This window comes from Triplophysa dalaica, chromosome 21 (assembly GCF_015846415.1).
Source record: "Triplophysa dalaica isolate WHDGS20190420 chromosome 21, ASM1584641v1, whole genome shotgun sequence".
Lineage (NCBI taxonomy): Eukaryota > Metazoa > Chordata > Actinopteri > Cypriniformes > Nemacheilidae > Triplophysa > Triplophysa dalaica.
Genome location: NC_079562.1, coordinates 17,264,460 through 17,278,295, shown reverse-complemented (window position 1 = coordinate 17,278,295; position 13,836 = coordinate 17,264,460). Strand labels below are relative to the sequence as shown.

General features: G+C 38.2%; 1 protein-coding gene across 2 annotated transcripts in view; it reads left to right on the top strand.

The window, feature by feature from the left end:
- The window catches only part of vgll4b (vestigial-like family member 4b), a 31,248-nt gene that overhangs the window by 9,085 nt on the left and 8,327 nt on the right, over nt 1-13,836 (top strand). The window contains exons 1-2 of one of the 2 annotated variants that reach the window (XM_056734743.1): nt 5,752-6,116; nt 12,687-12,876. In XM_056734743.1, the coding sequence (XP_056590721.1) occupies nt 6,035-6,116; nt 12,687-12,876 (272 nt within the window). In that variant the 5' untranslated portion in view covers nt 5,752-6,034. Of the gene's footprint in view, nt 1-5,751; nt 6,117-12,686; nt 12,877-13,836 lie in introns of those variants that run through there. The other variant, XM_056734744.1, reaches the window with a different exon arrangement.

The window sequence follows — 13,836 nt, the reverse complement described above, 5'->3', positions numbered from 1 at the left end:
CGAGTTAATATCTGATTACATCACCTCTTTCATGAACTCAGATTATAGCCTTTGGTTATAATTAAAGTTTTATCGGATCAGATCAATGTCATAAAAATGGCTTCATGAATCAATTTGATAATCTTAAAGCAGATTATGCAATTTAACATCTTCAAACTTTAATCTGATGCTACAGACAGATAGGCTGCAAATGCCGTCATTACGTCTCAACAAATCTGATTATGATATACTTAATAAAGTTCAAAGAGGAAAGATTTGAGGGAGTGGTTTGACCATAACACCTCTGGAGTTAACATGAATCACATTTAGCCAAAGCCGCGTTATGAGAAAATCACAGATCAATTGTGTTCGGATGAATCATGATGGGCCATTTAAAGGTCCAGGGTGCCTTTTCTTTGGGGGGGGGGTGATCTATTGAGAGAAATGCAATCTAATATATATAACTATTCAGTGGTGTAAAATATTGGAGTAAATGTAATTAGTTACTTTACTTAAGTATCTTTTTAGTATACTTGGTAGTTGTACTGAGCATTAAAGAGTACATAACTAGTGATTTTTAAGGTCATACTTTGGTTTGGTCCAACAACAAGTTCAGGTACACAGAATGTGTAAAAACACTATTTCATTATAATAGGCAGTTATTCTTACCTTACTTCCTGACTGACTCTCAAATGATTAGTTCTGTGATTCATCTGTCAAATCCCCTCCTTTCCGCTAGCCTGTTCGGATATGATTGGTCTGATGGTCTAGTCTACTGTGATTGGTCCACCATGAATGAGGCTCACGAGTGATAGTGTTTTGGAAGTGAAGTTTTAGCGGGCAGTCCTACCAAAAAGAAGACTGGGACCATATCTGTCTCATTCCTGAATCGGTCTAGGGGCGACTCCTTTGTATCACGCAGAGTCGACTCCCTTTTTCCAAGCCAATAACTTTGTTATTCATTCACCTACAGATTTAGAATTTGGCAGACTGCTTACTTTCAAACATGGCAACATAACACACTGCATGAAATGTCATTTTTATGATGTCATGTTATTTACTCTTTAAAGATATTTGCAACTTTTACTCTCCACTTGACTACATTTTTTAACAAGTAGATGTACTCTTGTCTTTACTCCACTACATTTGTAATGACTAATGCAATTACACATTACATTCTGCGTGGCACCTATCTTTTTTGCAGCAGTTTATTTTTGCTGCAGAATAATACATATTATCATTCACAGGGCATTAAAGGTACTTTAATCTTGTGGATTTTGCCCTAATTTACTAAAACTGATCAACATGGCTTTCTTTTGTGAATACGAGGGCAGTATCAAGTATGTCAATTGCTGGTGGTTTATATGTGATTGTTGCTGACCGTGAGGCCAAAACCAGCATGTCCAGTGCAAAAGGCTTTCACTTATTAATTTGACTTAACATTATTTTATTTATCCGTCATATTGAAGAGTCCTTTTTGAAGGAGTTTGGTTTACTTATGAATTGGGTGTTTGAAATAGACGTAGGTTATGGTGTTGACCATTATTTATATCAATTTTGAGGTGTTCAGTCTTATTATGATTTAAGAAAATAAATGCGATTGCTCTCCTCACGAATCAACTGTTTCTTGTTTTTCCACTGACTTGTCTCTTTAGTGTTGAGGACTAGTGCTGCTTTGAGCCTACATTCAGTACGAGTAAAATACTCAATTACTGTTAAAATCAGATTCTCTAAGACTTTTAATGAAGGGCAATTCCAGCGTTATGGACGTGACATTTTGCGTTATGGACGTGACATAAAAATGCTCAAAGAATTAATTTGTCACGATTTTATTGAACCATCTGTTTATATTTTACTGAACCCTTGTTGATAATCTAAATATAAAAATAGTCAGCCTGTGAAAAAAAATGAAAAAACGGACATAAACATGTGTTATGGATGTGACAAAAAAAGAATGCGTTTTTTGGTAGACAATTAACTTTGTAGGATTTCTGTAAAACAAAATTCACAATCCTGAAGCAATTAAACCCAATGAATGATGAAGGGATGCGTCTTTATAGAACATAAAATAGTTACTTTATATTAATTTTCATGTGTCCATTTATGAGGAATATGTAGCGTTATGGATGTGACAAGCTTGAAAATGGCACTTAACTGACTATGAAATATCATGCGTTAAAAATAAAACATATGCTTTACAAATTTGAAGAGAGATCATACATGGGTATTTGAACCACCAAATGTTAAAATCTGTGCTGTTATCATAATAAAAACATTAAGGTTGACATATTCATGGAATTGCCCTGAAGCCGTTTTGGAATTGGTCACTTGTAATGGAGTAATTTTCGCTGCAAGGTATCTGTACTTTACTTCAGTATAGTTTTTGGTACTCTTTAAACCTAAACTACATCTTCAGGGGTGTATAAAGTCCTTACATGATGAAGCGTTATGTTTTTATTATCTTTGAATAAGTTTTCTCTATCTGTATACACCACTGGCCCTCTTACCACGAATTCATCATGTTGTTTCTGACGGAAGCCCTAAACTGACAAAGTGTATAAATGCGTAATCTCAAAAGGTTTTGTCTAGTTGCTAAAATTTAATTCTCTGCTTGCTTGTATGTGTTTATAGATCAGTCTTGGTCTCCTTAATATAGCAGCGGCATTGATGTACAATTCGGCAGTCAGTGCAGCGTCTGTGTTTGTTACGGGGGAAACATAAAGTGAACTACAGAGAACAATAGGTAGAACATTTTTATAAAACAAAAAGGCTGAAGTATCACGCATGCAGTGTCATTTCTCTGCACGGTTTACAAACATTCAAGGACCCGGTAAAAAACTAGAGACCAGGGTCACTGAATAACAATCATGCAGCCATTTGAAACACCCTAGCAACCGGCAGCCACCCAAAGCACCTTGGTAACCAACCATAGCAACCCTGGTAACCTTTTCCTCAGAAAACACCTTTTTACGGCCTGTTTACCTAGTGCTCGGAGTCGGTCCCATACAGAATTGATTCTTTGTCTTTCGTGTTATTAGGAATGAGGAGTCGATTCCAGAGTCTAGGTGTGACATGACAACACTGTGTTTATTACCTCAATAAACGTCTGCACATCCCAGAAGAGCTTCAACAGCTAGCAGTGAGGAACATTTTGATCAGGTGCCCAAAAATCGCCATTTCATTAAACCAAATTTACTTTTATGCATTTGATGGATGCTTTTATCCAAAGCAACGCAGTATATTTAAGCTTTACATTTTTTTGGTCAGCATGGGAGTTGAACCAATGACCTTTGTGCTGCTTACACACTCGTCAAACTGCAGGAATAGGATCAAATTGGCACCTTAATCAAATAAATCATCTTAAAACGTCATTATCATTACTAAAACAAATGGATTATTTTCTGACTGAAATTTCTGATGGATTTTCATCTCTTTTCATAAACGACATCTTTCTCAATTAACCGTTTTTGCTGTTTATGTGGCTCAAATATCTCAGCATGCTTGGTTCTAAATGGTGTCTCTGTTCCGCTTCGGAAAGGCCCTTATGTCGGGAGTGTGAAATATGGTACCATGCCTCCTTAAATCTCTCTGAAAATAATCATTTTCTTGCGGTATTGACGGAGTCTGAGGAAAAGACTTGTGAAGTATAGTTAGAAAGGGCTGGAGAGCGAGGGGAAAAGACATTTAATCCCTGCAGCCATTGAGAGGTGATAAGAGAGGACGCTGTGATCGCCCAGATGAGAGAGGTCAATAGAAATGAATAGCACAGTCTTGAATAAATGCATTCTGCTTTTTAAGATGAATTAAGGTTAGGAAAAACGAAGTCTGTTAAAGGTTAACCGGCCGTAAAGATTCAAGTTTGCTACCACACTACTGATCTACTGAAAGTTAGTTCCTGCTTCATAGGTCATAAAATGATTTGGACAGAAATCACCACTAGTGTAGGGGTTATCTGTGATGAATGTCTGTTTATGAGTCTGTAATACTGGAAAATATTTACTGAAGGATTAAGGGCAAGCATTTGGCAATTCGTATTTGGCAAAGAATGCTTATTTTGTCAGTATTTTATAACATCATAATATATATATAATTATCAGGCATGTTGTTGTATCTTTACAGAAATATAAAAAAAATTCACACAACATTATCAGTAAAACGGTCTACTGATGGTGGGTAAACCATTGATAAGTAATGCATATGAAACATTCATTTTTTTTTTTAATATAGACTTAAATATTGAAAAAAAATATTGATTTTGTCTGAGTAAAGTCATATTTGTATATTCTACATTGTCTGAGCAAATGTTTGACTCGTGTGTGATTTTGTACATAACTGTGCTAGTGTCGTGTCTCTCTTAATATTCCATGCTTTTTCTTTAAAAAAAAACAAATTTGTTTGTGTGAAATTTTATCAACTCATTATTTCATGTCCATTTAGTGATTCATGTAGGTGTGTACTAAGTGGGATAATGTTAATTTGTCCTGTCATTCTTGCAAAACAAACACTGACACTGTGATCCAGATGCAGTTTGGTCTTTCTTGGACATTTTACAGAATAGTTTCTCTCTTAACTACCAAGAGTTTCTGTATGAACTGCTTATTCTATAAAACCGTTTCCTGCAGGACTGTTGTCTAATTTAAACGGAGACTCGCCTGTATGAAATATAACTAATAAGCCTTTTAATAGCTGTTAATTTAGGAAAGAGATTGTGATTGTTCCACCCAAATTAAGCTGATTCAGAGGGCTGTTGCACATTTTGACTGTTGTGCTGGGGAACAGGTTTAAATATAATATATAAATATGACATCAATTGGAAAGGTCTTGTAGTATCAGAACTTAGAAAGATGGGTTTCGTTTCTATCGCACCCTGCTTTGTGTCCTGAATTATCAGAAATACTTTGCATGATTCACAAATCTACGATCTACTAAACAGTATCCTAATTTTATAACACTTTTAAGCTGATTATTGTGAAGGAAATTACTTGATGTATGTTTTTGGCGAATGAATACACACTGATCATTTTCTCTTTTAGAGCTTGTGAATCATCCTATAAGGGCTAATGAAAAGGCACGTGCAGGCCTAAACAAATTCTGTTAATTTTAGAGCAATCGGCCACTAGAGGGCGTCAGAGTGTAACTTGTATTTGGATTGTGGCGGTTTACGTGCTGATATCGGTTGTTTTGTCGACGGAATAAAGAAAGATCAGTGCATAGTTTAAAAAATTACAAATATACAGTAGGTCATTAGATTTTTTTTTTCTTTAATAAATTACCAAAACACTTTGTAATCTAAATCTATTCTTTGTTCTCATGGTTCATTTTATGATCTAATGCTGTACAAAAGCGTCTCAACATTTGTTTGAAGATGCATGAATACTGTTTAAAATCATTTTTATAACAATAGTAACTGAATTCTTACTAGTAACAATTGTTTGTTTACATAGGTTTTAAAAAATAGCAAAAACGAAATATGTTAAAGATTTTTTTAACCGATGTTTATGGTGTAATTAAACGCAAAGCTGCATGAAATTAAACGTTACTGTGTTTATTTATAAAGGATATCTAAAAAAGGATAGAAACTAGAAACAAAACGTTGTCGATTAAGCCAAGAATTCTCTTTTTGCTTGTTTGAACATATTTTCGTATTTTTCTTTGCTTTTCTCCCACTACACCCCTCCCTGTCCCGTGAGTTAAGGGAGGGTGAAAGTCTCGCGTGACTTGGCGATGACGTACACGGAGGAGGCGCGCGCATAGAGGATCTCGAGAGCGCGCAGTAGAGCCAAAGTAATCACAAGCTCCGTGTCAGTGCAGTCGACTTACAGCGGGCTGTGAGGAGAACTGGCGCGACCCCTTTGTCCATAAATACAACTTTGCAATCGCTTAAACTTTTCAAAGTTTCTTTAAAGTCGCGTTAGAGTTTTTATACTCGTCAGGTACTCGAGTAGATCGTGTTAAATTTCTTATTTTGGCTTTGTGTTAAGTTAAAGGCTGGGCCTTTCACGCGCTCCGGACGAGAGAAAGAGAAGCGGGTCTTTTTGCGATTAAAAGTCCATAAATGCTTTTTACCAAAATGGACCTGTTGAACTACCCGTACTTGGACAAAATGAACAACAACATTGGCATTCTGTGCTACGAAGGTAAAGCGAAGCGTTTACTCTTTTCTTTACACTTTTGCTTGATTATGTTCAGTGTTTATCAGAGAAAATAACGGGCGGTCGTGACGTCACTGAGACGCTACACACACCGTGTTTTAGTATGTTACAAAATACATTTTATTTTATATCCATGTCTTTAAAAACGTACTTTTTCGTCTGATACGTGCAAATACATTAACTTGCAGTAGAGATGAGTTTGTTTACGTCAATGTTTTTAACCAATAAAGTTGTTCTGGACTTTACAGTAGTATAGAATTGACGAATGTGTTTTTGACTTAATCATTTTGTGTCTTTTGGGTTTGGTTAATATATATTTTTAAGTTTGAAGCCTATAAAAAAATGCCTTAATGCATTTGAAGCAGCTCGAGCTCTGCTGGTTGCGCATGCGCTGTGAGGGGCTCACCTCGTGAAAAATGTGTAGCATGCAGATTCCTCTGGTTCAGTAATCCACAGAGTTTACAACATTCCGCACCACTACTGTTGTTGAAGGCAGTTAGGACATAAACCGCACAGTCATGCTTCTAGAGGTTTTGTCACTATTAAGCATTAAGTTTAAGATCATTTTGGTAAATTATTGTGGATGATTTAGGAAGAATGTTTCTTGTTAAAAATGTGTCTGTGTTGCTGGGGGCAGTGGGGGTGATCCTGCGCCAGGCTGTACCAGCCTCCTGTTGTTGGCCAACATATGTCAAGAAACCTGACATGAATGCATGCTCTGCTGTTAATGACTCTCTTTTCAGACTTTCAACATTTATTTATTTTTACTGCATGTAATTTTAATTTAATTTTAAGTGCAATTTTTATCTGTATGGTGCATCCAGTTTGTTATCTGGCAAATTATTACAACTCTTACAAAGACTTGAGAAATTCACACAAAAACTTCACTTAAGTGGACACTGACTCCATTAGCAATCATGTTTAAAGTATTAAACAAGTGGTCACACTGTGAAGTTGAGAAATTGTGCATGTCACACCTTCCTTGCCCGTGACTCTTCCTTGTTTCCAGATAACTCTCCCAATCTTTCAATGGAAAAAAAACTCCAGCAACAACGTGTGGCCGGATGGTTGACATGACTGGCATATCTCTACATAGGCCTCTGTTGTGACAGTCTTGTTGCTCTGAGCGGATGTTGGGCAAATGGAGTGCTGCTTGCCTTTGACATGCTGGAATGCTCTCCTCTCTGGCAGCTGGTCACATGACCTGGTGACAGTGTATGGAAATACATAATCACAGCCATTTTTGCTCGCTGTTGCACGGCTACCACTTCTGCTATTTTTAATGTGTGCCAGAGAATTTCCTGAGCACATGGCTAATCTATTACAGCTCCTGCAAGCAGAGCATCATCTCTTAAAATAGATCACTTTCTGCATCACTTTGTTTCTGTGCTCGTGTGGACGCACAGATTACAGATTACAGATACAGCTTTGCTGAACTTTGCCTTGTGCTTTATCGGGAATTATATGCATGTATGAATGCAGGATTTTGAAGGTCACTTATCTTTATGATCATTGTTCTTCACACCAAGTTAGATTTTAGGGACTCTTTTACCATGTTTACAAAGTTTAAAAACAAGGATGTCATGTTTGTGTTATCAGGGAACTTTGCTGTTTGTTAGAGAAAAGTCATAAAATATGCCAAAGCTAGATCACATCCTATTGTCATTTTGATGCCTTGTGTTGCTCATGTTTATTTTTTGCGGTTTTGTATAATTCTTCTTGACACTATGGCCTTTGTTTATCCATTGACAACGCTGTCTGTAGCTTTTCTAATCCATCAAGAGAATGCTTACATTTCTGTTCATCTGTCACGCAGATACAGTTGTTAGCTAAAGCCGATCGTTTCAAATGTCAAGTAATAATTGTTATTTGGGTTTATCTCTTATAGGGTGTCATGATTTAAGATCCCCTGACCTCTACCTGAGGAAGTTATCAAACACATTATTAACAAAGTGTCGCTTCGCATTTATCCACGTGATGATTCCAGGTATCCGTCATGTTCATAAAGAAAAAGGTGATTTTATCCTCGCTTGCTCGCACAGTTTGAATTGGTGGCGTGCTGTGCGCTGCTGTGGATGTGTGTTAGCCATCAGGGTTTAAATTAAAGCCGACTCTGCAGTCGGAGTTAAATGCTGACTGTCACTTCCCTTCTGAACGGGCTATAAAGAGCTGCCGGCCATGGAAAGATAAAACCCCCTGCTAAATCCATACCTGTTGAACAGTTGCTTCTGTGTCTTCAATAACTCTTTCTCTTTTAAAGAAAGCCTAGGATGCAGTTTTATGAATGGGTTACGTGTTGTCTGCTAGTCAGAGAAGGTCAGATTTCGGACACTGTAAAGCAAGGAGATTGTACTGTGATCTAGAATGATTTTGACTTTGTGTGCATTTGAAGCATTTTTATTCTGCCTACACTCACGAAAATATATATGTTTTGCTTTCTAAAGCTCCCGGTCACTGTGTGAAGAAGGAAAGGGGGTTGACACACATCTGTAATACAATCTCATTCTGTCTTGACGTTTGAAGTCTCTAGTAGTAGGGCCAGACTTTGATCAGTTGTGCTCGTAATGACCGTCTTTCAATAGATCAAACATTGGCTACATCCCCTCTTAACGCAGTCTTTTATGGCTCCTGCAGTTCCTAACAAAAGTTGCTCTTAGGTTTTGCATGGTTTGGAATTCACAGAAAGCAGATACACTGAAGTGTGAAATTCAACAGGTGTGTTAAAGACGCTTCTTTCTCCTGATGTCTTGTCTTCAGGGCTTTGCATGTGAAAGGCATCTACATGTTGTTACACGCTTCGAAGCTCTGCAGTGATATAGAGACATCATCATTACGTTCAAATAGAACGGTTTCTTTCTCTAAATTTTGTCAGTCTTGCGTTACATTTTCATTACCTAAAGTACAAGCAAGAGGGGTCCAACCAATTCTGTTGGGCTAAATCTAACCTCCTCAAGAAACTTAGTGTTTGGATATGGAGATCTGTGTTTGTTGTAACAACCTTTTTTATTCTTGCCTTTTGTCCTGTACCTCAGTTTAAGCTTTTTTATTGTGTGATCTCATTACGTTTTAATGGTCATGGCATTTAAGGAATTCTTAACCAGTCTGATGAAGAGACTTTGAACTTTCTTCAAATTTTCTCATAGTCTTTGTGGTTATGTTTGCAATTTTATAAATAGAGACAATATAGGATTGCACCACAGTGAAATTGAAGTTTGTGTTTCTTTACGTTGCAGCCTGTTACACACTTCTTTGGTGCCTCTTGGCAGTAAAAGGTGTCTTCTGAGCGTTTGAGTTCAGATTTCAAGGACAGGATCCAGGGCTCTAGACTAACATTTGTCAGAGATTGCTCTGGTACTATCAAGTAGGGCTGCCCCCGTCGAATTTTCCTAGTTGACTAGTAGTCCTTAATAAAGAAATAAGAAAAGCTTGTAATCTGATGGTGTGGATGTGGAGGAGGGGATACAGTGCAGGCGCTTAGCTGATTTAGCAAGCTTTCGATATCTTTATTTTTTTGCCACCATGTCAACGGTCCCGAATCAACCATTGTTTTATCCACTGTGTACATCTTTATTTCATTCTTCTCATTGCATGCTCCGCCTCATAAATGGCCATCAGCATGGATATCTCGGCCTGATGTTTCTTTTTTGGTGCGGGCTTACCGTCCTCTGTACACTGTAGTACTAATGCTGTAATGATTCCTATATTGCGTAGCTTGTGTAGATAAACTTTCTGCCTGTCTATTCCCATATCTTGTCAATTTCTTCTGCGAGTCGAATCTTCAGTGCTTTTGTAGTCAGGCTGTCATAATGGCGCAGCACCAAATGGCGTCTTTTCATATTTATAAACGTAGGCACTGTTCACGTTGGTCTTGCTTTTTCTATTGATGTCATACACTGACCAAGCTGCGCAGCGCCGTGAAGTTTACGTGCATACTGACTGCGTGAAGTCACATGAGAATTTTTTATTTTCGCGACTAACCGACCAATGATAATGTATTTGATAAAGCCTCCTTCACATCGACTAACGTTTAGTCGACTATTCGGGGGCAGCCCTACTACCAGGTAGGCAATTAAAGAAAAAATTATATTCAATATTCGCTGGGAATTATTTCAGAAATCGCATCCCTCCAACGCATGCACATTTATAGACTGCGCGCATATATAGGCTACACACACATAAACAGAGGGAGAGAGAGAGAGACCATCCACGCTTTCCATCTGTATGATGACAAATTGTTTAATTCATTAGGGAATAAGCTATCTTACATCTCAAGCCATATAGTCATTTTAGGATGATGTGCTGAAACATATTAATATAATAAACATAACCAAATGACAGAACATATTGCGATCAGTCTGAATGATTGCACTTACAGTATCAGCTGATTGGAGGCATATCTTTAGCAATCACCCTAGTGATGAGTGCTGTTGTTTGCTGTGCCCTTCAAGCATTCAACTCAGTTGATCTGATCACGAAACTGTCCGATTGCCGCTGACCTGTGGATGCTTCGCCCTCAAATGAATGCTCATCCTAGTGGTTGACCTATGATAAGCAATCTTCACATGGCAGAGTTTGCACTGCGAGTGTGAGACTTGTGTTGACAGCTTTTATTTGCGTTCTAGCAGCGCCACCCTCTGGTTGAGTTTGTCATGTGTACATTTGCATATAGAATACATTATGCCTTTTTTAGGAATATGTTCGCTTAATGTGGCCCTTCCTTTCACGTTTATTGTTTGTAAGCACAGGCTCACAGTCCTGGCTGCGCGTTCTGCTGAAATGGTGGGGAAGACTAGCGGCCCATAGTTATGTATATTATATTTCATTTCTGTCAGTAGATCCTCCAAAAATCTACACAGGCCTTTAAGGTTGCACATAACCAGCACATTTTAAAACTCTTGTTATAGTAGAGTAATTATCATTGGGTGGTCTTATTGTATCTCAGACACATCGATATATGGCTAAGTTTATAAAAAATAATTCTGTCAATACAGTTTGGATTACTTCCTTCTCGTTTATTTTCTTGTTAAGGGGTGAAATTTGAGCTGATTTTTCCCTTTAAAAAAAGTGTAAAACCTGTGGCTTTGTTTTGCTTTCAAAACATTGCATTTGTTTTAGCATTCCAACCAGCATAACGACTTTTTCAGAAAAGCTTTTTGCAGATCTGTTTGCTTAGAAAAGACACGATTCAGCGTTAAAGACTAGGCGTATGTTAAAAGACTTCTTTATCGTTCTTTAGAAGTAATAAATTAATAGACAGTATCTTTACAATAGCCGGTATCTGACTGGCAATTAAAGGGGCTTTCAGAAGACAAACAACGATAAGCTATCATGTGTCAGGGACTGTGTGGACATTTACTGCAGACTTGTCTGAAGCAGCACAGCCTTTTCACTATTAACACCCCCTGCCAAAAACACTGATGTCATCACCGTTGCCATGGAGCACGGACAGACGAGCCGAAACACGACAGTCAGGAAAATAGGCCGCTTGTTTTGGGAAGTACCTCACAAGCTCGTATATCCAAGCAGTATCATTTGTTCAATTGATAAGGAAGTCAAGTGAATGTTTTGTGTGAATGTATGCATGATTTATTTAGAAGGGTTCAGTGTAGGAGCAGACACCTGGTGTGGCTGTGTTTTGTACTATTTCCATTTATCATTTTACCCTGTAAATAATTACTTGAGCGGAGTGCAGTGACATCCAGGTCTGGTTGAAAAAATGATGTTATAAAAATAAAGTTTCTCAGGCTTAGTTAACCTCATGGAAAAGTCCCATTGGCGAGAGCATGCCTGTTGTAATTTTCCGCCTTCACTCCTACACACAGTGCCTGTAAATGTACCAGGGACTGGAGAAATCTTACAGAACAGCATTTCAATGATGTTATGTGAAGCATATTTCTGATAGTTTTGCAGTACGTCTTTATCTGTCGATCACTTTTAAAATCCCTGCTGATGTAATGAACACTTGGACAATATTAACGGTGTAAATGAAGTTTAGAGTTGTATCAACAAGACACTTGAAATGTTAAACAAGGAAATGCTATCTCATCTGCATTAGTGCACCAGCACAATGACGTGGCACGAACTACTGAATGTGATGAGAGATGTTTCAGTCTGTATTTAGATACAACAATCGCACATTTGACATTTTTACAATGTACTGCATTAGTCACTTGTCTGTCCAATACTACTCCGGCATTCTCAATAAAGGAAGGACATGAAATGGAGGATTATTGAGAGAATTGACTCTACTATGATAATTCTGCTATTTTGTGCTGAAGAAGCGTCTCATCTGATGATCTACAAACCAACATCAAAGGTTTTGCCAAGGATATAATATAATGTTCTGATCAAGTGATATGCTGCCTGAGATAGTGGTATCAGCCATAACAAGTTTGCTGGAAATTTAGCACATGAATTGGACGGTATAGACATAATATATTTGTCGTTGGTGAAATGGACCTTTTCAGTAAATGAATCTCTTCAGAACACATGCTAAATTATGAATGTAACTTCATATGGTTTTATGTTATTGAATCTCTCTTGTGTTTTGTGTAGGTGAAGCTGCTCTTAGAGGGGAGTCCAGAATGCAGGCCATGTCACTGACCTCTGCAGTCAGCAGTCACAGGACGGGTCCTCCTCCCATCAGCCCCAGCAAGAGGAAACACAGCGGGGACCAAACGGACGACGACATCGACTGCAACAGTGAGCATGGGGCCAAGATGAGCCGGCTGTTTGCCGTACAGTTGTAAGTGGAACCAATTAATATCCCATCTCTTTATAGGCACATCTGACATGCTGACAGGCATTCACATCTTGTGTCTTCTTCACCAGAGTGGAAATCTGAAAGCTGTAGCTAATTTTCCACAAGTATGCAAGCCACTTTAGTCACACATTTGCTGATCTGGTTGGCAGTCGTTTAAAAAAAAAAAAAGCACTTACTCGGTTGAAACAAGGCCCATACAGGCAGAAGTTCTTGTATGTGCGGAATACAAAGGCCTGTGATTCTTGTCATTCCAACCCTCAGAGTCGAGCACATGGGCTGTTTGTAATGCCTGGCCGTGCCCTCATGGCAGAGCTGTGGATCATTCCTAACATACCAGCCCTGTTTGGAAGAGCCGTGTTCAGACATGGGACACAAGACGTGCTATTCAGCAGTGAATATGCACACTGGTGCTAGGCAGAACAGCTGAGGCTCATTTAAGACCGATTCAATTTGTCCTGCAAATTAAGACCCAACAGCGACTACCAACAACAGTTTGATATCGCAACATAACAATATTCATTTGAGTTGAGCAGGTTTGAATAGATTACAATCTTCATTCTGCACTTCACAGGATATTCTGCTGCTGTTTTTCAGTTAGAAAGTAGGAAATAAAACAGATTTGATTTTGGATAATAGCACATAAAGAATCACAAGTAAGACTATGAGTAGATTGATGCTTATTTTCGGTTTAAAGTTGGCTGTCTTGTCTCTCTTATCTCATATGTGAACACATATGTGGGTCGTGTATTTAGCACTTATCATATCTCTGGGATAGAGGTGAATGAACCGCTCCTGATTGTTTTCATTGGGAGTATTTTGGCTGACACCAGACACCACTGGCGGAGGCAACGGTAAAGCTAGCTCAGGTTTCCATGATGGTGTTTTGCTCTGGAAGGGCGAAGCCTGTCGCTCAGGGAATGAACCAGTGGGGGTTGGGAAATC